Here is a 21,790-nt window from a genome sequence, read left to right on the forward strand (position 1 = left end):
AGCTTTTCCATCCCTCTCTTCCTGCGTGGTGAGCCATCACCAGAAGGATAATCTGTGGCGGGCTGAAAAGTTGGGATTAATGTCAAACAAAATTGGATTTACTGTTGAAATCTGCTCCCCGAGGGAGGCGCGCGGAGCCATATCCGCCTCTCCTGGATCTGTCGTTCAGCAAACTGCTCTTGTAGCATGACTGACACTGCCAGGAATGTTCTGCTGCCACTGAGGCAGAGTCCTTTTGGCCCAGGTTGTCCTTGGAGTCCCCCATGTGTCAGAAAGGCGTGGGCTCACCGGCTGGAAAGTGTGAGGTGTGCAGCCATTGGAATCCTGCCCGGCTTTGGCCAACTGGGCATCCCCTGGCAGGTTTGATGACCAGCAGTGGTTCATATACCTGGCAGAGCCAACCTGCTGTGTCCCATTTCCCTCATTTCCATGTGTGGTCTGAAGGTGACAGAGCCTTGTGGCAATTGCAGGGAGAAGGAGGCATTTGGGGTGCTGGGAAGGAGCTGTTTGGGCTGTGGGCACTTCTGGAGGCTTTGGATAAGGCTTGGCCAGCAGGATGAGCGTGCTGAGAGGGTGAGAGCTGTTGAAAATGCATCCTGACCTTTGGGAATTAGTCCTTTGAGAGGCACAGCAGTGTCCTGCAGATTCAGGGATGGTGGCATGGCTCTTTGTTCTGCTTTGGAGCAGCTCTTTTTTCCAGGGAAAGTGCCAGCTGGTCTCCTGATGCTGCTGTGGGAGCCTTCTTGGGGTTTCCTCACCTCACTCCCCACATGTCCCAGCCAAGCAGATCCAGAGCAGCATCCAGGGCTGGCTGAAGTGTCTTCCCGCCTGAAGTGAAAGCCACGAGCTCCTGCTTGCATTTAACTGGGGCTTTAATGCTGCTAATTATAATTGGCTGTAATTGTGCCAGAATCCCTGTGAGCCAAGAGACAGGAGCAGTTGGGACTGTCACATGAATGTGACAGAGTGCTCCAGCACCCACCTAGCTCTGTCCCTGCCCATGGAGGAGCTGTGCAGGGAGTGGGATTTGTCCCATCACTGGTGGCAGGAGCAGCCCTGGCAGGATTGGTGCCACACAGGGAAAAGGGATACACATCCCCTTAACCTGGTGGCTCCAGGGACCTGAGTGTGGGCAATGTTTTCTTTTACTGTGCCCTTCTCACCCCATCCATATGGGATAAACACTTGGCTCAGCGAGCTGGGGGCTTGAGGGGAGATGATGGATAACTGCTCGCTAATCCCTTCATGCCAGCGTTGGCTCTTGCTGCTCCATGCTGCTCCAAATGCTGCAGTGACAGCACAGGGAGCCCCCAGTTCCGTTGGCACAGGCTCCATCCATGGGAAAGCAGCCGCAGCCTCACAGAGCCACTCTTGGAATGGCTCCTGCACTGCCTGTGTCACTTAAAGCTGAATAAAAATGAGGCTGAGCTTTTCGTGTTCTTCTCCAGCTGCTGTTCCTGGCATGGCTGCATCCCTATGCCCAAAACTTCAGAGTCCTGGAGCAGCAGTGCAGGGGAGCCATTTTTCTGGAAACATCAAGCTGGACATTCCAGGAGGCTCTTTCCTGTGATAAAGCCCTTGGCAGAAAGGTAATTCCTGTCTGGCCCTTGGGAAGGGAACTGTGCTGAGGGTTCACATGGGGACTGGCCAGGACTGTACTGCTTGAGCTTCCTGCAAAACCCCAAAATCCAGCTAAATCACCCCTTTATATATGAATTTTCCTTAAATTCCAAACGCCAGCCTGGAACACATCTTGAGAGTTCTGCAGGGCCCCTGAGAGCGGCACTGGGCAGTGCAAGAGACTGAGGCCAAAAGTAGGAAGAAAAGGAAAACAACAAGCCCAAAAATCAGGGGGACAGAGGAGGAATCAGGTGAGCACTGCCAGGTGTGCTGGAAAAGGCATCCAACCACTATCCATGCGTTCCATAGGGGATGGGACTCACCAGTGTGAGGCAGTGGGAAGTTGCAGCACAGCACTCAGTGCTGGCCTCGGGGTTGTAATTAATAGTGGGAGACGCTGATTAATAATTGGAGATGGTATAAGGGGGATACCTGGACTAGAATGAAGCCAAGGGGCTGGCACGGAGAGAGGGGTCTCTGGGAGTGTGGCGTTGCCATAGGGATCCAACAGCTTCTCCGTCAGAGCCTCCGGCGAGAGCAGTTAATCCATTTTTAAGAGGAAAGGATATTTAATAAAGGAACCATTTAAACTGGATTTACAAGGCACACTGAATGGAGGCCCCATTTATTCTGTGACTTCATATTTAATTTTAATATCTCTATAAACCCCTCCAGAGTGTTCTGCACAAACAAGCCGGAGCCAGAGCGGTTCGACCGCCCAGTGATTCTTAAAAGCAAATCAATTTAACAGGGCTGGAAAAAACCTGCCTCTCCAGGAATACTCTTCCGCTCTCAGAAGGAGCACTGGAATAGCTGTATTAGAAAACAACAAGCAAGCTCTTCTGATGGAGAGGGATTTTTGAAAGGATATGGTGCAAAGCGGGATTGGGAACCCCCGCAGCGAGCCAGGTTGTTGGGAATTTGCTTTGTTGCTCTGTTTTCTCTGCACTCATAAATATTGTAATTAATAATCATATAATTTCATCAATAATCCAGTTTTTTCTGTAGCCGTGCTCGCTGCTATTCCCATGCTGCTGCCTGAGCAGGGATGCAGTGACTGTAAAAGTCCATTCAAGAGCTGGGTTAGGGACAATGGCACCTGGCAGCACTTAGCACTTGATAAATGAGAAAAGGACAGGAAAGCAGCCAGATTTCCCACGAGGAAGCAGTTTGTGGTTGTTCCCAGAGCATTTCTGCTTCCCACACTGGGAATATTGTGGTTTTGGAAGAATCAAGTTCTCTGGGAAGAGCTGGTGAGAAAACCCCCTTCTCCTTCTGCAACAGGTGAACTCTCCTGCTCCTCAGCGTCTGGCTCAGGGCACAGTGCAAATTCCCTGGGTTTTCTTTTGTCCCTGAAACATCTCATTTTTATTTCTTTTTAATATGTAGAGGTTGTGCTGCCCAAAGCTGGATTTTTCCTCCATCTTTTGGGTGGTCCCTGAACCCGGATTTAAGGAGCAGAGCAGGTGCCCCTGGCCACCACATCCCAGTCAGCCTGTGCAGTAGTTTGTGCTCTCAGATCACAGAATGATCCCTCACCTCCACTGAATCCCTTTTTCCCCTCTTTTTCCTTCCACACAAATGACCTCCCTAGAAGAAAACAGCATCCTCTGCTGCCCTGGGTCATGGAGATGGATTTCTCAAGGAGCAGACTCTGAACTGCTCAGAGTGAGGGTTATTTAGCAATCAGATGTTTCTCCCTATCACAGCCAAAGATCCACGAGTGGGATTTGCTTCGTAGCACATCAGATAATTAGTTTATAAAAAGGGAATTACATGGCATGTTAACGAGCACAGTTGAGTTTTGTTCTCGCCTCCCTGCGAGATGAAGGCTGAGACTCCCCGTGGGAATCGATTTCCTCATGGAACCTCCCTGTCTCAGGAATGTGATGGCCCAAAAGCAGCCCCACAGGTTCACGTGGATCTGGAAACCAGGATCCAGGCAGGCAGCAGTCCCCCATTTCCAGGGGCAGACCCCTTGCTCCTAACCCATTTTTTTCCCTAATATTTGAGCAAATTTTCTTGTAATTTAACTTTCCCAATTAGTTTTCTTCTAAAATTTGGAAATAATGCAACTTTTTTTTAATTGGTAGGGAGAGGGGAAAAAAAACATTTTCATCACTCTTTAACAGAAAGCCTCAGTCTTCTATGGTCCAGAGCAAGAGGAGGCACAAATGGACTGATTTATTTCATTCTTCCTGATGTTTATTTTAAATTAATCCTGTTGGGACAGATGTCAGGCCAGAATTCTTGCTGGAGTCACTTATGTCCTTTGATCTAATTAACAATGGCTCATGTTTTATAATAACTCATTTTTCTAATAATTAATTTTTCATGAGTGATGGGATTCACTTACTCTTTGCTCTTTGCCTTCCCCTAGATCCTCCTATTTCCTTCCTCATTTTTCTTCCTTTCATTTTCCAAACCACCTTGATGCTGATACATTTCAGGCTTGAAAACACTGGAAATAGCTTTCCAAATACGTTGCATTTAGAGAAAATTTCAGATTAATTCTACATGTTTATTCATTAAAAGCACCAGTAGGATCCTGCTGCGCACACACAGGGAGTTTAACGTGGAAAAACAAACTGAGTGTGTACATAAGTGTGTGTCAGTAATAATTAAATAGGAGTGATGCTGCTGTGATTCATTGACCCAGGATTTCCGACTGGAATTTACAGTGGGCTTGATGATAAACCCTCAGACTTTCCTTGGGAAGTGCCCCTGGAATACTCAGGAAAATGCTTTTAGGGATTACACAGCAATTTAAATAACATGCTGCCTAGAATGGCCTGAAGGCACAAAACCTCCCATTCCTATAAAATCCAGGTTCCAAATGGAAAACCTTATCAAGAAGAATAAGAAATAAACCAGAATGTTGAGAAGTTTTCTGAAGTACCACAACTGAAGATTGCACCTGATGATCTTCGAGGTCTTTCCAAGTTCTGGGATTCTGTGAGTCAGCCAGCTTGGACTCTACACAGATGGCACCATTCCTCCAATGTCAGACTGTCCCCTCTAGGATAAATCTGTCCATGTTTCCAGCCAGATCCCCGCCTCTCGTTCAGCTCATCCCCAAAACTTCCCAGCACCCATCCACCATCAGTCTCCAATATCCCAGTTAAATACTTTCCCTGGGGCAAAGCACGTCGTTCACAGGCCATTATCACTCCTAGCGCACGGAAGGATGTTACAAACCTCAACAGGGTTCCGTCAAAAGGGTCCTTATCGGTCCCATTGCCTTGGGGACAATGATTGCTGGTGTCAGGGATGAGATGTTGCAGGTTTTGGAGGTGTTGGAGCAGATTCAGTCCCCGTCCTGCTGCCTGTGAAACCACAGAAACATTAATTGCCTACAAATTCCAGCAGGAACTTCACACACACAAAGTCACGACTTCATTACAGCCCCGCAGGAGCCGCCCGAGAGCCTCGGGAAACTCCGTGTAAAGAGCAGCAGGTAGACCTGGAATGAGTTAAGAGACTTGGAGACTCTCCTGCGACCCAGGTTTGGGAGCTGTGTTGGATTTAATGTGTGTTTGTACTGAGCGCTGGTTGTAAAACCCCGGCTGGCTGCGACTCCGAGGATGTGTGTGTGTGCATCCAGCAGCCCTGGGCTCAGAGGGATCAGAGGGATCACAGATGGGTCAGCGGGAGGATAAAGGGTGCAACAAGGGAGTTGTGGTTGTTACTGGTTTAAAGTTAGATACGCTCAGCCTGGCAATGGGCTTTGCATGTCAACCTGATCTTTGGGGGAGAAGATCTGGGAGCGGGAGAAGAACTGGGCGAGCTCTGCCCGAGCCGCTGTCCCCGTGGCGCTGACGCCTGCGGCATTCCTGCCCTCGCTCCGACCTCCGGAGTGTGTGACAGCTCCGCGCTGCCCGGGGGATGCGGATCCGTGCAGCGTCTGCCAGCCCTGCTGGCTGCAGCCCCGCAGCCTCCGCTGCCGCCCCGCTGTCTGTGCCATCCCCGGCGACCGGGATGCGCTCCGGCTCGCTGCCTGCCTCCTCACCCCAAATCCAGAGGGGAAGAGCGAGCGGTGCCTGCTGGTTCTCCTGGCGCTAAGGAGCTGAACCTCCCGGGATGGCTCCGGTCGGAAGCGATTCCACAGTGCCTGGCGGAGCGGGGAAAGCGGAACGGAGCTCAGCGTGAGGAACTGAGTAAGGATCTGAGCTCAGAGCAAGGTCTTTGCAAGTCCAGCCAACTGTATATCAATGAATTTATAACCAGATCCGTCTGCACAAAGTTTTCCTTGAAAACAGCGATTTTTGTGTTTGACCATCTCCTTGGAATTACTCAGTGTATTCATCCTGAGTGTCTGACTTTGTTTAAAAAGGCTTTTTCCCCAGAGATAAGAAACTCTGCCTCGGTAGTGAGCTGATTGTGGAGCGGCTTCTGTGCTTATCCCCTTGGATAAGAGGCTTTATTATACCAAATTAAGGGATAATCTCTGGACACGCAGAAAAAGCATCGGATCTCTCCTCCTTTGCTTGTTTTACTTTTTGATCCAGAGCTGCTCTAACCAATCCAGGGGGCCTCCTCTGGTAGGAATCACCATCGTGTTTCTTTTCTGGGAAGCTGGCATCGGCCCAAACTGATGTTTTTCCAATAAACCTTCTTTCTCTTGCTCAGCTTTTCCAGAGGCCTCACTCGTTTGTCCTTTTTGCAGTTCTTCAGACCAAAATAAATATCTGATCTCACCCCAAAGGCCAGCAGAGCCTTGGCAGGGCATTTGTGATGATATCAGTGTCCAGCCTCACTCCGAGCTGGAAGGACAGGGGTGTCCCTCATTCTTTCTCTCCAGCCCCTCTGGGAACTGGCCTTTTCCTTGTCACACTGATACATATTCCTGATTTCTGACAGCCAAGGTGAGTTCTACAGCCTTCCTTAAACTTGTGTGTGCATAAATGCTGCTGGGAGACTAGCTCATTGTAAGGTGGGAATTGATATTATAATAATAATGTATTTTAATGTTTTTCTGCTCATGTGAGTAAACAGTGAGGAAAAGGCCCAGAGATTTACTGCTCCAGTTACCCAACGTGGAGCCTGTGGTGCTCTTAAGGTGAGTATCAGGGTTTGGAGGCATTTTGAAGGGCTGGGAAGTACAAAAATCTTTTTATACCTGTAAGTGGGAATTTTAGGGATTAGGCTGCTGCTCCAGCCCCTGGTAGTAGATGACACAGAGGCCTGGCAGAGCATTTCCCTGGGAAGGGCTGTGTGGGTTCGCCTTCTTCCACAGAAGAGAACCAAACCCTGCCATCATTGTGGTGTGTTGTATAAACTTGTAGGCAAACCACAGCAGCCTGAAGTTGGGTTTCCTCGGTGACATTTTATTTGCTAAATGTGCTTTTTCCGAAGGGATGGATCTGTCTGGGAAATATATTCCCACAGTTTTGCACATTCTGAACGTGAGGCGGCTTTTAACTGCTTTGGAAATCAAATTAGTGCTCACTCTGGGTGTTGATTAGGCACACTGAGTGTGACCACAATTAATTTTGCCTGGTGACACAGGGTTTAGCCCTGCAAAACAGCCCCTGAACCCTGTATTTGCTTGGCTGTGCTGTTCCTATAGAGACTCTGCATCACACCCCATGCCTTTGCTCTTCAGACCAGTCCTTAAATCCAAGTTCCCTTTGGAAAATATCCCCTCTGACCTCGTGGGCAGTTTCCTGTTTCTCTGCATTTCCAGAACCAGTGGGCTATCCTGCATAACTGCTCCTGACCTAGAGATATTAGTGGAGAATAGGAACAAAAAGGAATGAGTGGTGCCAGACTAACATGCCTTCGAAGAAATAAAAATTCCCCCTGGCTGCTTTGGAGTTTGCTGCAATCAGGCTTTTTCCCCAGGAGGAGGGATTGATTTTTGTCTCAGTGACACGGATTATATATGTTGGCACGGCTTCAGTTTGGGCTGGTGTTGAGATCGGATCAGGACCTGCCCTCTGAAATGAGAGCAGGAATCTGATAACACTTCGTGTGTGCAGCTTTGCTGGTGGCAGGTCGGATATCGGTCTCTTCCTAGAGCTAATGCTGTATTTACATCCAAATAAAACTGGGAAATGTGCAATAATCTAGCTGCAGGCTCTCACGCTGCGCTCCAAGTGCTTTGTCTGCCTTGGCTGACAAAATGCTCTTGGCTCCTGATCAAAGGAAAGTAAGTGGAAGCTGGTTTTCTCTTGATGTTAAGAAAGCTCCTGACAGAGAGTCCCTGCAAGGCTGGTTAAGAGCCCAGGCCCCGTGGTAGGCTAGGAAAACTCATTGAAGGAAAATGCTGAGAACAATGGCAGTGTGGAATGACTTGGGAAAGGGCTGTGTGAGGAAACGGCATCCTGATGGCTGGGTTAGTGCCGCAGGCATCCAGGGGATGGCCCGGAGCAGCAGGTGAGCGGCGGGGGTCATTCACAGAGGTGCTTTGCGGGAAATGCCTGCCAAGTGTTGGAAAATCCCTCCCTCTGGCTGTCTCTCGGTGGCACAGCCTCCTCGGCTCAGCACATGGCCAGCGTCTTCCCCTCCTCCAGGTGCTAAACCTGTGCAGGAATTACAGAATTCTAGAATTCCTTTAAGTGGAGCACAATGCCTAAGTATGGATAGTTTGGCCTGGTATTGTAACAATCATCCATTATCACTGCACGAGGTCATGGAAGCACTGGGGTGTGAACTGTGCTGCCAGCAGCCCCCAGAACCTTGGAGCAAACCTGGTGAGCTGTTTGAAATGACACTTCGGTGTATTTTGGGATGAGAGCAGTGTGAAGTGTTGCTCAGGCCTGACTGACTCACCGACATGCCGAGGTGCTGGCAGAGGGAGGGCTCTGAACTCGCTCCAGAGGGATGATCAGTGGGAGCAGGTGCTCTGAGGAGCAGCCGAGGGAGCTGGGGGGCTCAGCCCGGAGAAAAGGAGGCTGAGGGGGACGTTCTCAATCTCTGCGGCTCCCTGACAGAAAGGTACAGCCAGGTGGGATCAGGCTCTGCTCATAGGGAGCAAGGGACAATAGAGGAAATGACCTCAAGTTGCACCAGGGGAGGGTCAGTGTGGACATCAGAAGGAATTTTTTTTTGTGTAAAGGGTTGTCAGGTGCTGGTAGGGGCTGCCCAGGGCGGTGGTGGAGTCTCCAAACCTGCAGGTGTTCAAGGAAGGACTGGACATGGCACTCAGTGCTCTGGGCTGGGTGAGAATCAGTCACAGGTTGGGCTCAGTGGTCTGGAGGGTCTTTCCCAACCTGACGATTCTGTGATTCAGTGATTAGAGGGCTGGAGCAGCTTTGCTCTGGAGACAGGCTGGGAGAGCAGGGGATGTTCAGCCTGGGGAAAACTCCAGGGTGACTTTAGAGCCTTTTCCAGTGCCTAAAGGGCTCCAAGTGAGCTGGGGAGGGACTTGGGACAAGAGATGGAGGGACAGGACAAGGAGGAACGGCTTCCCACTGCCAGAGGGCAGAGTTAGGTGGGAGATTGGGAAGAAGTTGTTCCCTGGGAGGGTGCTGAGGCCCTGGCACAGGGTGCCCAGAGAAGCTGTGGCTGCCCCTGGATCCCTGGAAGTGTCCAAGGCCAGGCTGGACGGGGCTTGGAGCAATCTGGGCCGGTGGAAGGAGTCGCTACCCACGGCACGGGTGGCACGGAACGGGCCCTGAGGTCCCCTCCAATCCCGCTACTCGACGATGCCGCGACTCCGCCATCCCCGCCGCAGGGCCCCGGGCCGGGCGGGCTCAGTGCGGGGCGGTCCCGCCGCCTCTTCCGCCCCGCGCCGTCACCGCGCCCGCCCCGCCCCGCCGGGCCCGGACCCCCCCGCAGCCCCGGCCGAGCCGGCCCGGCCCGGGAGCTCCCGGCCATGCAGCCCCGCGGCCCCGGCCCCGCCGAGCCCCGCCGGGCGGTCCCGCCGGGCCGCAGCCGGGCGCGCTCCCGGGGCGCGGCGGGTGCGGCGCTCTTGCCCTCCATGCTGATGTTCGGCGTCATCCTGGCCTCCAGCGGGCTCCTCCTCATGATTGAGCGCGGCATCCTCGCCCAGGTCGGGCCGCCGCCGCTGCACCCGCCCGCGGGGCCGTCGCGGCGGGACGGGCGGGACTCGCCGGCGGAGCTGGAGCTGGAGGTGCTGCGGGACACGCGGAACCGCACGATCCGCGCCCTGTGCGGGCAGCGCTCGATGCCCCGCAGCGTCTGGGAGCTGCCGCCCGGGCAGCGCCGCACGGTGCTCCGGCACCTCCTGGTCAGCGACAAGTACCGCTTCCTCTACTGCTACGTGCCCAAGGTGGCCTGCTCCAACTGGAAGCGCGTCCTGAAGGTGCTGGACGGGGCTCTGGAGAGCGTGGACGTGCAGGGGAAGATGGACCACAAGAGCGACCTGGTGTTCCTGGGCGACATGAAGCCGGAGGAGATCAGCTACCGCCTGAAGCACTACTACAAGTTCATCTTCGTGCGGAACCCCATGGAGAGGCTGCTCTCGGCCTACCGGAATAAATTCGGGGAGATCAAGGAGTACCAGCAGAAGTACGGCGTGGAGATCGTCCGGCGGTACCGGAAAAACGGGGGGAACTCGGCCGGCGACGACGTGTCCTTCTCCGAGTTCCTGCAGTACCTGCTGGACGAGGATGTGGAGCGCATGAACGAGCACTGGATGCCCATCTACAACCTGTGCCAGCCCTGCGCCGTCAGGTACGACTTCATCGGCTCCTACGAGCGGCTGCACGCCGACGCCAACCACGTGCTGGAGCACATCCAGTCGCCCTCCTTCGTCCGCTTCCCGGAGCGCCAGGCCTGGTACAAGCCCGTCACGGCCGAGACGCTGCACTACTACCTGTGCAACACCCAGCGCCGGCTGATCAGAGAGCTCCTCCCCAAATACATCCTGGACTTCTCCCTCTTCGCCTACCCCCTGCCCAACATCACCAGCGAGTTCTGCAGGCAGTGAGCAGTCCCTGTCGAGAGACGGTGGGAATTCTGCCTTGGCTACAAGGATTTGCTTGCACAGCCTTTGGTGCTGTGTGAAGCACTCTCCTCTATGCATTATTTCCTAATTTTCTACTTTGCAAGCACTGTTTATATGAAATATTCTCTATCACCTTCACTACTTAGGATCCTTTTTGTACCTCTCTGACTTTCCTGTGTGCATACGCCACTGGCTCGAGCACAGTAGCTTTTGTATCTCTGTTTTGCTCTAAATTCTTTTTTTATGCCACAACGTGGAGAATTCCTGTAAGGAGTCTGAGAAATTTATATATTTTAAGTATTTTTATTCCTTTTTTGGGTTTTGTACTAAACGTTGGTTGAATGGAGATCTTAATGTGGCACTTGATGCACTAAAAAATAGTGTTGTTAAACCAGTTCTGGCTGGGGTTTGGGTATAAATAGGGTAAAAAGGTAAACCAGGCCCCATTTATCCTTTATTTTTTCATTGTAGAAGGTACTTAAATGAGGCTGGTCATTATTTCTGTGTCAGTAGCACCTCTGGATTTTATTTTTATTATTATTATTTACCATTGAAAAATAATTAGGGATAGGATAATACCCCTTTTTTGGGTGATTTTGGGAGTACAACTATTTACCCAACATCATGTATCAGATGCAATATCAAGCCATCCCATTCTGCTCTTTTCTCTGAATTGAAGCAATACAGACTTGGGATAAGATCAAAGCCCATCCTGGTCCTTAGACTGGAAAACAAATCCCATGGGCCACGTGCCAGCTTTCAGCCTCGTGGGTCCCTGCATGGAGACCACTGTGGAAAAACCCTTTCTCCAGCCATGTTTGAAAAAATGGCAATTTGTGGATTGATTTTTCCTCCTTTAATAGCTGTGCACGCCCTTTTTATAGCTCTTGTATTTAATTACAGCTCTGAAACTGTAAATGTTTGGGAGATAAGGCAGGATGTTGTTCCTGGGAGGCTGTGTCCTCGTTTCTAATAAAGTTTTTATATGAATTAGCCTGTTAGTTCTTTTCCTTGGGATTGTTTGTGTCCTTGGGGAGGCCTCTGCCCCTCATGCTGAGCCACAACACAAAGATGGGATGAATTGGTTGTTCTTGTTGTGATTAATTAATGTTTTAATTGCCAGAGCAGCACCAGCACACGGAGAAGGGACACATTGGAGCCCAAGCATAACAGGACACAGGGATGAAAAGCAACAAAATAGGCTCCTAATTGCTGTGGAGTTAGTGCAAGGTGATTTTGGAGCTGGCAACTTCCTGGGATTCCTCTCTTAATTTTCTTTCCCCGTTTTTAAGATTTAAACACTGGATTTTAACACTGTCTGAAAGAAGGGCATGGAGCTGCATCCAAGCCCACTGTTGGTGTAAGTGGCCAAGGACAGTTTGGGCTGAGGGATTTTTACCTTTGCTTAGGGGGTCGTGGCTGGGTGTGAGGGCAATTGCTGGAATATTCATGGATTTGAGCTCCTGGCCATGTCCTGAATCTGTGGGCACTGATCCCAGGCCAAAAATGGGTCAGAAACTGGCTTTTCTCTCTTTGTGCCTCCTCTGAAATCAGGAGCATTCCTGTCTGTCCCCAGGGGCTTTGGTGCCCGGTGATGGAAGAACTGGAGATCTGTCCTCCAGCCAAAGGCACCAGATCCGGCTCGGAATCGGATTTTGGGTTGTAAGACAGATGCTGCTGAAGGGGGGGGTGGGCTGAGCTGTAATTAAACCTGACCTCCAGGTCTCCCTAACTAGGAATAAGTTGGTGAGACTTTGCTATCTTTGCTTCTGGGAACATTTCCCACTCGTTTGGTAATTTGGTTTTTAATTAAATGTTTATTTCTCAGTAGTTTTAAAGGTTTATGCTGCTTGTTTGTTTATCTGCTGCAGCTTCTGTTCTCTATATTAAATTTCTGTCTCTTGTCCCCTTAATCTAATTTACTGTGCACAGGATTTTGCTTTTCTCAGACTCTCTCTCTCCTTTTCTGAGCATCAATGATCACCCTTTTCTCTTTAAATAAAGCAAACAAGCTCCCACCTTCTTGTACCTTCCCATGAGGAGGATTTTAATTCATGTAGGGCTTTGTAGCTTGGGAAGAAGTTTGTCTGCAGGTCAGCAAAAATGAGAAATCTATCAGGTTTCCATTGTTTGGGCTTCCTTTTATCTGTGACCAATGGTTCAATTATCCATGGCAGCTTTGTACAAATAGAGTGAAAAAAAGTCACCTCCCTCTCTGCAGCTGTATCGTTTCTTTCCTTTGTCAGGTGTTTCTCCAGGGTGGAATAAATCAGGAGGAGATTCCAGAGCTGACAGCAGGTGCTGGAGGTGAGAGGTGCTGAGCAGGATTCAGCCATTCCCTGGAGCACAGGGAAAGGGGTGATGGCTGCAGGAGCAGGGAGGAAAACATGAATTTATGAACTGGTTTAGATCTGCTCCAGTCTGGCAGCTCCTTTTCCCACCTTTCCCTCCCTACACGTGCAGTTATCCCGCAGAATCAAAAGGGAATCTCCTCTTTTGAATTCTGTTTTGTTAATCAGTTCTGCACTGAATGCCCCAAACTTCCCTGTTTCGACATCGAGGTTTGTCCCTGCTTTTTCCTCACTTGCGTATTCCAATTTTGTGCTGATAAATCTTATCCCTGACCCCGCTGCTCTCATGTTTTCCATGTAGAACCCTGTCCAGGGATGTGGAGACAGCCCAACAGTTTAATTCCACCTCATGACTCAGAAACCTTCTGATTCCCTCTGAAGTACCACAATGTTTCTGTATTTTGTCATCAGTCACTTCTTCTCCTGCTCAGTTTTTGGAATTTGGAGCTGGTTTGGTGTTCCCCTGCGGACCAGGGAGCGAGACAGGTTAGGAGCCTTTGCTGTTCCAAAAATCTCACTTCACGTGTCATCTTCTTTACTAATTCCAACATTACACCTGCAAAGCCTCATTCCACCCTTTCCAAATCCCAAGCTGTTGGCTTTTGGCAACATGAAAGGGGTTTGGAATATGTTCCCTGTGGTCCCCATGCGCAGCTCAGGGTGTACGTCAGGTTTCTCCTTTTTCCTGTGGGTTTTGTGTGTATTTTGCAGGAATAACCGGCTTCCTGGCCAGGCACTGGGGCTGAAATAAACACATTAAGGCTGCCAGTCACCAAGCTGGCTGGTAGCCATGACCCCAGATCTGGCGGGAATAAAGCTTTGGGAATGGCAGTGGGAGCGAGCAGTGCCAGGGACGGCTGCTCTGACGCCTGCAGACGGCATCACACCAGCCTGGCTTCTGCTCCTCTTGGCTCCCAGCCTCCCTCCTGATGGACGAGGGTCACCACGGGCTGTGGACCTTGCTTGGAGCACGAACATCCTTGGGATGTTCCTCCCCTGGCAGGCAGGAATTTGAAAGCCAAAAGGAAGCGTCGCCAATGGGTCTATTGTGTGTCGAGATATTTCAGTATTCATAGAATCCCGGAATGGTTTGGGTTGGAAGGGACCTTAAAGATTGTCAAGTTCCAGCCCCTTCCATGGGTAGGTTTGAGAGGGTGTCAGGCACATCCCTGGATGAGGCTCTTTGCCGCTGTAAACCAAGGAAACGAGGAAGGCTGGGATGAAAAGCTCCGTGCCCAAGCGCTGCCCCCGCCCTGCACCCCTCGGCTTTTATCGCAGCTATTTTGCATGTGAATGAGAACTTTCCCACTTCCTTCTGGGGCTTGAATTGGCAAACGGGGAGTTGTTAAAAAATCTCCAGTCTTCAGCCCCGACAAAGGATGGTTGCCATGGAAATAATGGAAGTTGCATCGTGAGCAAAATATGTCCAGGCCCGGCGCCAGCGGGAGGGAAGAGGGAACACCTTGTCGGTCAGGAACCTTCTGCCAGGGCCCATGTGCCTCCACGTGGTGTTCCTTGTCCTTGGCAGTTTGTGCTTTGGGCTAGAAGAGGAGAAATCAGAAGTGTCATGATTGGATGGGAAGGGCTCATAGAACTTCACCCGCTCTTTCCACAGTGCTGGTGCCACCAAATTCAGCAGAGCTGCCCCACGTTCAGGATCCCAAAGGAACCGAAGCTGGAGCCCCATCTCAGGTAAAAGGCAGGAGTCTCCTGTTTCAGTTATATCCAACCCCTTCTTTGTGTCCAGGAATCTTCCAGGTCTGTTTTCCACTTGCCCATACAGACAGACAAAGTGGCTTCCTTTTCTTCAGGGGAAAAAACACCTTTGGGTTTTAGACTCTCCAAAAGCCTTTTCCTTTGCAGACCCGCAGTTATAACCTGCATCCTCTGTTGCTTTCAGCAAATCTTAAGGTGATTTCGAGCCAAGAGGCTTGAGGAATTCGCTTTATACCTCTCCAAAGTGCTAATGGGAAGCCACAGAATCCCTGCTGAGCTGTGAGAGGGACTAAAATAAATCTCCATCAGGGTTTATCCATGAGCTGCAGAGCTCTTTGTTGAGGCCTAGAATCAGGGAGGAAACGGCACCTTTCAGTGGCTCTGGTGAGTGGTATTTGCTGGTGGGAGCTGGAATGGGGAGCAGCAGAGCACTTTGGGACCTAAACACGTCCTTCTGCTCTCCTGAAAGCACTGGGGGCTTGGGAAGAAGCTCAAAGCAACCAGCAAAATCCTGTTTACTGCTGTTGGGGAGCATCAGGTGAGGAAGAGAACAGGGATGTGGGAACCAGCAGCAACACACAGGTGCCTGAGGAAACCCCTGTTGAAGCTGCCGCTCTTTGAAGAAATTTTAAGGTGCTAGAGTGAGGAGTAAAGGATAAAGAGTGTGGCTGGGTGTAGGCTCAGATCCCTTCCACCAGCAGAGCAGAATTCAGAAGGTTCAGGCTCATTTCTAACCTGGGAAAGGGCCAAGCAGGGGGAATTAGCAAAGGCTTGAGATTTAAAATGTGAAAACATAGAAAATGCGTATAAATATCTGGATTCCCATGCTACTTTATCTTGCCACACCTCAATCCCACCTCCTGATTATGGCGAGTCCAAGTGGATGTTAAGCTGATGAGAGCCTGACGAGCCTATCCTTTGGGGAGAATCCCAGAATGATTTTGGTGGGAACAGACCTCAAAAATCATCCAGTCCCACCTTCTGCCATGGGCAGGGACACCTTCCACGACACCAGCTTGCTCCAAGCCCCATCCAGAATCAAGGTGTTCTGTGGGAGGCTTTTGGGGGCTTTGAAGGAAGCAGCAGCTGGGGATGAGGAGCTGGGGACGCTTGGGGTGGCCGTGAAGCCATCTGGTTTGTGGCAGAGCCCTGGCAGCACGGCAGGGTCTGTCCTGCTGAGTGCTCACAAAGAGCCCCCCCGGAGCCGGGACTGCAGGACGGCAGCAAATTCCCGGCGCTGACAGGACCGTGCTTGCAGAGACCCAGAGTCCGTGCGCACTCGGCTCCGCGCCCGAGCCTTCCCTGGAGCAGTTCCGCAGGAATCCACCCTCCGCTCGCTGGCTTCAGACAATTCCGTATAAAAAATGGCTTTAGCCGAGGCTTGCGACAGCAAGGGTGAGCCCTGCAGCGGTGCAGCGGGTCTTTGAAGACTGTAAGTGGGAAGTGTCCTCCGGGGGGCTGGGGCAGCTGCCTTGGTGGGGACGCGGTGCCACGGCCCCATCCCATCCTGTCACATCCCGCCCTTCCCTGCTCCAGCCTGGGATGCTCCTGCACACCCCATGCCTGCCATCCCTCTGATCTTCCAGGGCTCAGCCCCGCCTGTTTGCTCAGTGTTTAACACAACCCCAGCCCTGCCCGTGGCTCCCAATTCCAAACCTGCCCCGTCGGAGCACTGTCTTACTGTCTTTCCGGGGCGGGGGGGCGCTCTGCCAGCTGCTCCCCCCATCCACAGGCGGCCCCGGAGGGCTCGGCAGAATTCCCGGTCCCACAGGGACTGCTGGCAGGAAGCAATCTGGCAGACAACATGTTTAGAGGAGACTGATGTCTCGCAGCCACCGAACCATTTAATTGCCAGTAAACACAGCCCACATGTAAATAATTATGGAGACCCAGGAACTGTGTCGTCTTCCGTGGAAGGAGGGAGCTGTCAGCCTGGAAACACCCCATGGCAAAGGGAGAAATTAAGATTTCTTGGTTTTGCAGGAGGGATGAGTAAACCTGCCTGGGTATTTTCGGGTGTTCAGGCTCAGGGTGGCCCAGGAGGTGATGGTTCCTGATGAACTGGAAAGGACCAGGCTGTGCCTTGGGGTGAGTTTGAGGGTAAATATTGAAAATTCATCCATTTGATTCACCAGGCTCTTGTTGCAACCCAATGGGTTTATTGCAATATCTTTTTTTTGGCTACATTTTTGGGATGAAGATCTGCGAAGATCCTAGTTCAGAACTTTGGAGCTTTATCAACATCCTGCATGTTCTCAGCAATGCAGACTTTCCCTTCAGAGCCCTGGTAAAATCTGTAGGGACCCTTTGTTCCCATCCCATCCCATCCCATCCCATCCCATCCCATCCCATCCCATCCCATCCCATCCCATCCCATCCCATCCCATCCCATCCCATCCCATCCCATCCCATCCCATCCCATCCCATCCCATCCCAGTCCTTGCCTTTAGCAAGGACACCTTCCACTGGACCAGGTTCCTCCAAGCCCTGTCCAACCTGGCCTTGAACACTTCCAGGGATGGGGCAGCCACGGCTCCTCTGAAGGATCTGTGCCAGGGCCTCAGCTCCCTCACAGGGAAGAATTTCTTCCCCATCTCCCGTGCTGCCCTCTGTCAGTGGGAAGCCATTCCCCCGTGTCACTCCAGGCCCACGTCCAAAATCCCTCTGCAGCTCTCCGGGAGCCCCTTTAGGCACAGGAAGGGGCTCCAAGGTTTCCCTGGAGCCTTAGGCATCCCCTCTGCCATCTTTCACCCCCTGAGGTTGCCCTGGTTCCGTTCCTGGAGCAGGAGGGTGTCACCACGCAGAGCCCCCCACTGTCACCCCCAGAGAAGCCGCCGATCCAGTCATTTGCCTTTTCCCAGGGGGGTTGATGGTTCCTATGGCAACCAAGAGCCGCTCGGCAGCGCTTCCCTGCGTGGCAATCAGCGCTCGCCTCATCTGCGGAATTAGCGCCCGCCACCCGCGTGTGGCCCCGGCCCCATCCCGCTCATCACAGTCGGGACATGGGCTGGAGACGCCCCCTGCGTGGGGGGATCTGCCTGCAGCATCAGCCCAAGTTCTCTGCTGCCAGGGGCTGTGGGATGACTCCATCCATCCCTGCTGCAGGAAACGTCTGTGTCTCCCTCATTACTCCCAAAACTGGATGCTAACCTGCAGTAAAAATGATGCTGTGAGTGGGAGGGTTTTGGGGTGTCTCCCAGCCCTGCTCCATCTTTGGCATGCTGGAGAGTCACAGGCAGTGCCACCAAGCTAGGGATGTGTCTGTAGGTTTTTGGGGACTGGCACAAAGCACCCCATCCCACATCACCACCTTGGGGAGCAGTGGTGAAGTAAGTCTGGTAAATGGCAGATTTGTCCCCGAGCTGGGGCACGGTGACCGCAGTGTGTGACTCAGGAGATTCTTGGCATCTGCAGCGGGAGCAGGATGACGGATAAAACAGATGAATGAGGAGTAAACTGGGGTTTAGGAAATCTTGGTTAATTTGCTGCAGCAAGAGCTCACTACGCTCACAGAAATTAAAGTGTGAGCGCTCGCAGTGACAGAGGAGGAGGAGGAGGCACTGGAGGAATATGGGATGAGTCAGAAGTGGGTACATCCATAAATCACCTGTGGTGCTTTCAATAATTCAACAATGCTGGGAGATCCAGCAGGTCAGAGAGAGGTGATGTCCACGGGAAGCTGCTCAGTCTGCCTGACCCAGTGGGATGCAGCCCTCAAGTGTGCAAGGCCAGGTTGGATGGGGTTTGGAGCAACCTGGGCTGCTGGGAGGTGTCCCTGCCCATGGCAGGGGGCGGAACTGGGTGGAATTTAAGGTCCCTTCCATCCCAAACCAGGACCCATTATGGGTCATTACTGTGAGCCTGAGCTGTATCAACTGTGCTTTGAGCCAAAATAAGTGAAAATAAGCCTGATTTACTCATGTACATGTCACAAACCTGCCTCTTTAACCAGAGCCAAGACCTGGGCAGAGAGCTGGCCAAGGTTTGTACAGCCCATGGGATCTGCTCAGAGAAATGCAAAAGGCATTTTGCAAGCCCTGTCAAGGAAATCAGAAGCAGTGGCTTGAGTCAGAATGTTATTCACAATAAACCAGGAGATGATGATGATGATGATGATGATGATGATGATAAATGAATCAGCAATTTCTAAGCTTTTTCCAGATACACAAATAAAATTTGCCCAATGATCCTGGCTCAGTGGAAGAGCTTCTCTCTTCTGGATTTTGTTCATCACTGGTGACATCCAGACAGAACAAAAACAGTGAGAGGGGGACTAAAAGTCAATGGAAAATTACCAAGCTAATTTTGTTTGCTGTGCCTGATTTGGAGACAGAGGAGGAAATTTCTAGGAGTACACATGAAAATGGTGTTGATCCTTTGTGTGCATTTAGAGCTGATCCTCATCTCAATTCATTCTGCAGTGCAGGACAAAGGGCTTCATCATCTGCAGCCATGGGAGAAATCTGGATGGGGACCAAATAATGGGAATAATACCTTGCTTGTAGGTAAGCTCTTTCAAATAGTCATCTCTTGAGTGCTTTTGAGAGAACATCACTGGAATAAATTATATTATCTGCCCCAATTATATTATCTGCCCCTTGAAGCTGTAAACACCTGAAGAGGCTGACCAATGTTTTCCCATCCTGGGCTGTGTCCTGGCAGATGGGAGAGCTACAGGCACCAAATCCTGGTAGAGAAGAGGGTCCCAGAATGGAATTGTTTAGGTTGGGAAAGATCTTTAAGATCATAGTGTCCAACTGTTATCAACCATATTTCAACCAACAAGAGAGTTTGTGAGGAAGAAACAGCCTCAGGGAGAATATTGTGCAAAGCTCTTAATAATTGAAGATGATTTAACAATAATATCCCCTTTATACCCCCTGGTTCCTGGGAGAAATGCTTCAAGCAGCTTCCTGAGGAAAGTTCTGCAGAATCAGCCTTCAAACCTGTTTTTCTCTCTCATTTATCTGATTAATTTACTTTCATTAAGAAAACCAACCATGTTCTCCTTTATGTATCCAGTTTCTGTGAATCACAGACTACAGCTCCAGGATTTCTGTGTTTATTCTCAGAAGTCACTCAGCTTTTAGCTCACTCTCCCAAAATAGTGTTTTCCCTTTTCCTGAAGGTAATTTAGGGAATCAACAAAACATCTAAACAGGGGGACCTGAGGGTGGGGATTTTCTTTCCTAGTGCTCAGTAACTGCAAATTCTAGTCTAGTCTGGAAACATGGAAGAAGAAACCTCATCCTCTTTGTGGATCAGTTCTCCAGGATGGATATATGGATTTTAAATGGTCCTGCAGATAAATACAGTGATGGGAATAAGGGGGTGGTGAAACTGGGAAAAAAAAAAGGCTAAGAGTAATTTAGGGAAACTTAGGGGTTTTAATTAAGAGTGAAGTAATAGAGATTGTGATGGGATGAAATGAAGAGAGAAGGAATCAACACCAGCACTGACAGGACAAAGGGAAAGGGCTTCAGGCAGACAGAGGGCAGGGTTAAATGGGATACTTGGAAGAAATCCTTGGCTCTGAGGATGGTGAGGCCCTGGTACAGGTTGCTCAGAGAAGCTGTGACTGCTCCAATCCTGGAAGTGTCCAAGGCCAGGCTGCCTGGGGCTTGGAGCAACCTGGTCCAGCACTAATCCCAGCCTTACCCCCAAGGATCTGCCACTGCCCAGGACTGGGACAGAACTAAGCACATCCAAGCTGGCATCTTCCTGGGATGTGTCTGAGCTGCAGTCAAGGGTTTCTGAGTTTTGTGGGATTCACATCAACACACACACACAGAGCCCAAGCTCTTGAAGCCTTTATTACAGGAAGGACAAACAGGGATCTTCAGCCTTGCTTGGCTCCTCCAGGATGAGCAGCCCAGGCCCAGGGTAGCTGCAGGAAGCTGAGGAGGGAGCTGCTCTGTGGGATCACGACAGAGGTCACTGGCACTACCTTGGATGGGTGTCTGTCTCTGCTGGTCACCCCACTGAAGACCACGAGTCGTTCTAGGGCCACCACGAGGGCCTCGGCCGGAAGGTGAGTGAGCTTGTGGGTGGGCGCCAGGGGAGGGGATTAGGGATCCTCTTGGGGTCCAGCCAGCTGTGTCTGCACTGAGTGCTCCCCAGCTGCTGGCAGAACTGGGGATGCTGGCCAGTGTCGTGGGCAGGCTCTGTGCAGGGCTGAAGACCTGTTGCCTGGGGGTTGAAGTGCTGTCCTCGGGCACGAGGAGCAGTGGGAGGTCATGGAGAGACCCCACAGAGCAGGGCAGCTGGGAGCTGCCACGGCCCTGAGCTGTGCTGCCTGTGGGCTACTCCCTCCCAAGGGCTTCTCCAGGGAAATCAAGAGGTTAAAACCTAGAGGGGAATTGGGTGTAAGGAGACACTGCCTTCTGTATGTGCTGCTTGCACAGAGCAGCCTGAGAGGCCACAGAGGCACTTCAGACACGGAGGAGCACTGACAAGCAAACCCACCCTTCATCTGGCAGCTTCTGGGGTAGGGCAGCCTGGCACTGGGATTCCCACCTCCACTGCAGGACCCTGAACGTGGACATGCACCAAGGTAAACTTCCCTGGGAGCAGAATTTGAGACATCATTCCCAGCAAACTCATCACATGAGGTCTTTTGAGTCCTTCTTGGCCGTGAAGAGCAGTGATGACTTCATGGATGTGCCCTGCTGCATCTGCACCTTTGGCTGGAGAAACTGGGATGCCCTGTCTGGTTACGCGGGTGGCTCCTCCAGCAGGCCAAGCAGGTTATGAAAGTCACACTCACTCCAAACAGCAATCAGCTGCCAGCAGCCACGTGCCCCCATCTGCACCTGCAGAATGCACATTGTCCTACATTGTCCCCTCACCAGTAAGCCACAATTTTAAAGGATAAATGTGCAGCAATTTCACGGCTCCCCGTGCAAGTCGACCTCTTCCCGTGGCACAAAGTGCTGCCTGTTGCTTAGGAACAATCTATATCCTACTAAAATGAAGATGTGCTCTCTCCAAAGAGTTTTTTACACAATGGGCGTTTGCCTTCCTCAGACACTGACCCACCTCCTGCATAAACCATGGGGTGAAGTCTTTGTGCTCCAAATGTAGCACTGGACACCTACCACACCCAGCCATGATTTGGGATATAGGGATATGGCCTAGCCGCGCTTTGGGATGTGGGGCAGTGCAAACCCAATCCCCCAAGGTCCTCTGG

The 21,790-nt window shown here is 51.3% G+C and overlaps 1 protein-coding gene across 1 annotated transcript; it reads left to right on the top strand.

Annotated features, from left to right (window-relative positions):
* The first annotated feature begins 9,529 nt into the window (after positions 1 to 9,529).
* Positions 9,530 to 11,527, top strand: CHST14 (carbohydrate sulfotransferase 14). Its single transcript, XM_030240805.2, has one exon. The coding sequence runs from the start codon at positions 9,545 to 9,547 to the stop codon at positions 10,514 to 10,516; it is 972 nt and encodes a 323-aa protein (XP_030096665.2). The 5' UTR covers positions 9,530 to 9,544; the 3' UTR covers positions 10,517 to 11,527.
* Positions 11,528 to 21,790: the final 10,263 nt, after the last annotated feature.

This window comes from Serinus canaria, chromosome 5 (genome assembly GCF_022539315.1).
Source record: "Serinus canaria isolate serCan28SL12 chromosome 5, serCan2020, whole genome shotgun sequence".
In the NCBI taxonomy this organism is placed as follows: Eukaryota; Metazoa; Chordata; class Aves; order Passeriformes; family Fringillidae; genus Serinus; species Serinus canaria.

Bases quoted from the DNA above. Each gene is read 5' to 3' on its own strand.
- CHST14 (XM_030240805.2), top strand. From the start codon at position 9,545: ATGCTGATGTTCGGCGTCATCCTGGCCTCCAGCGGGCTCCTCCTCATG.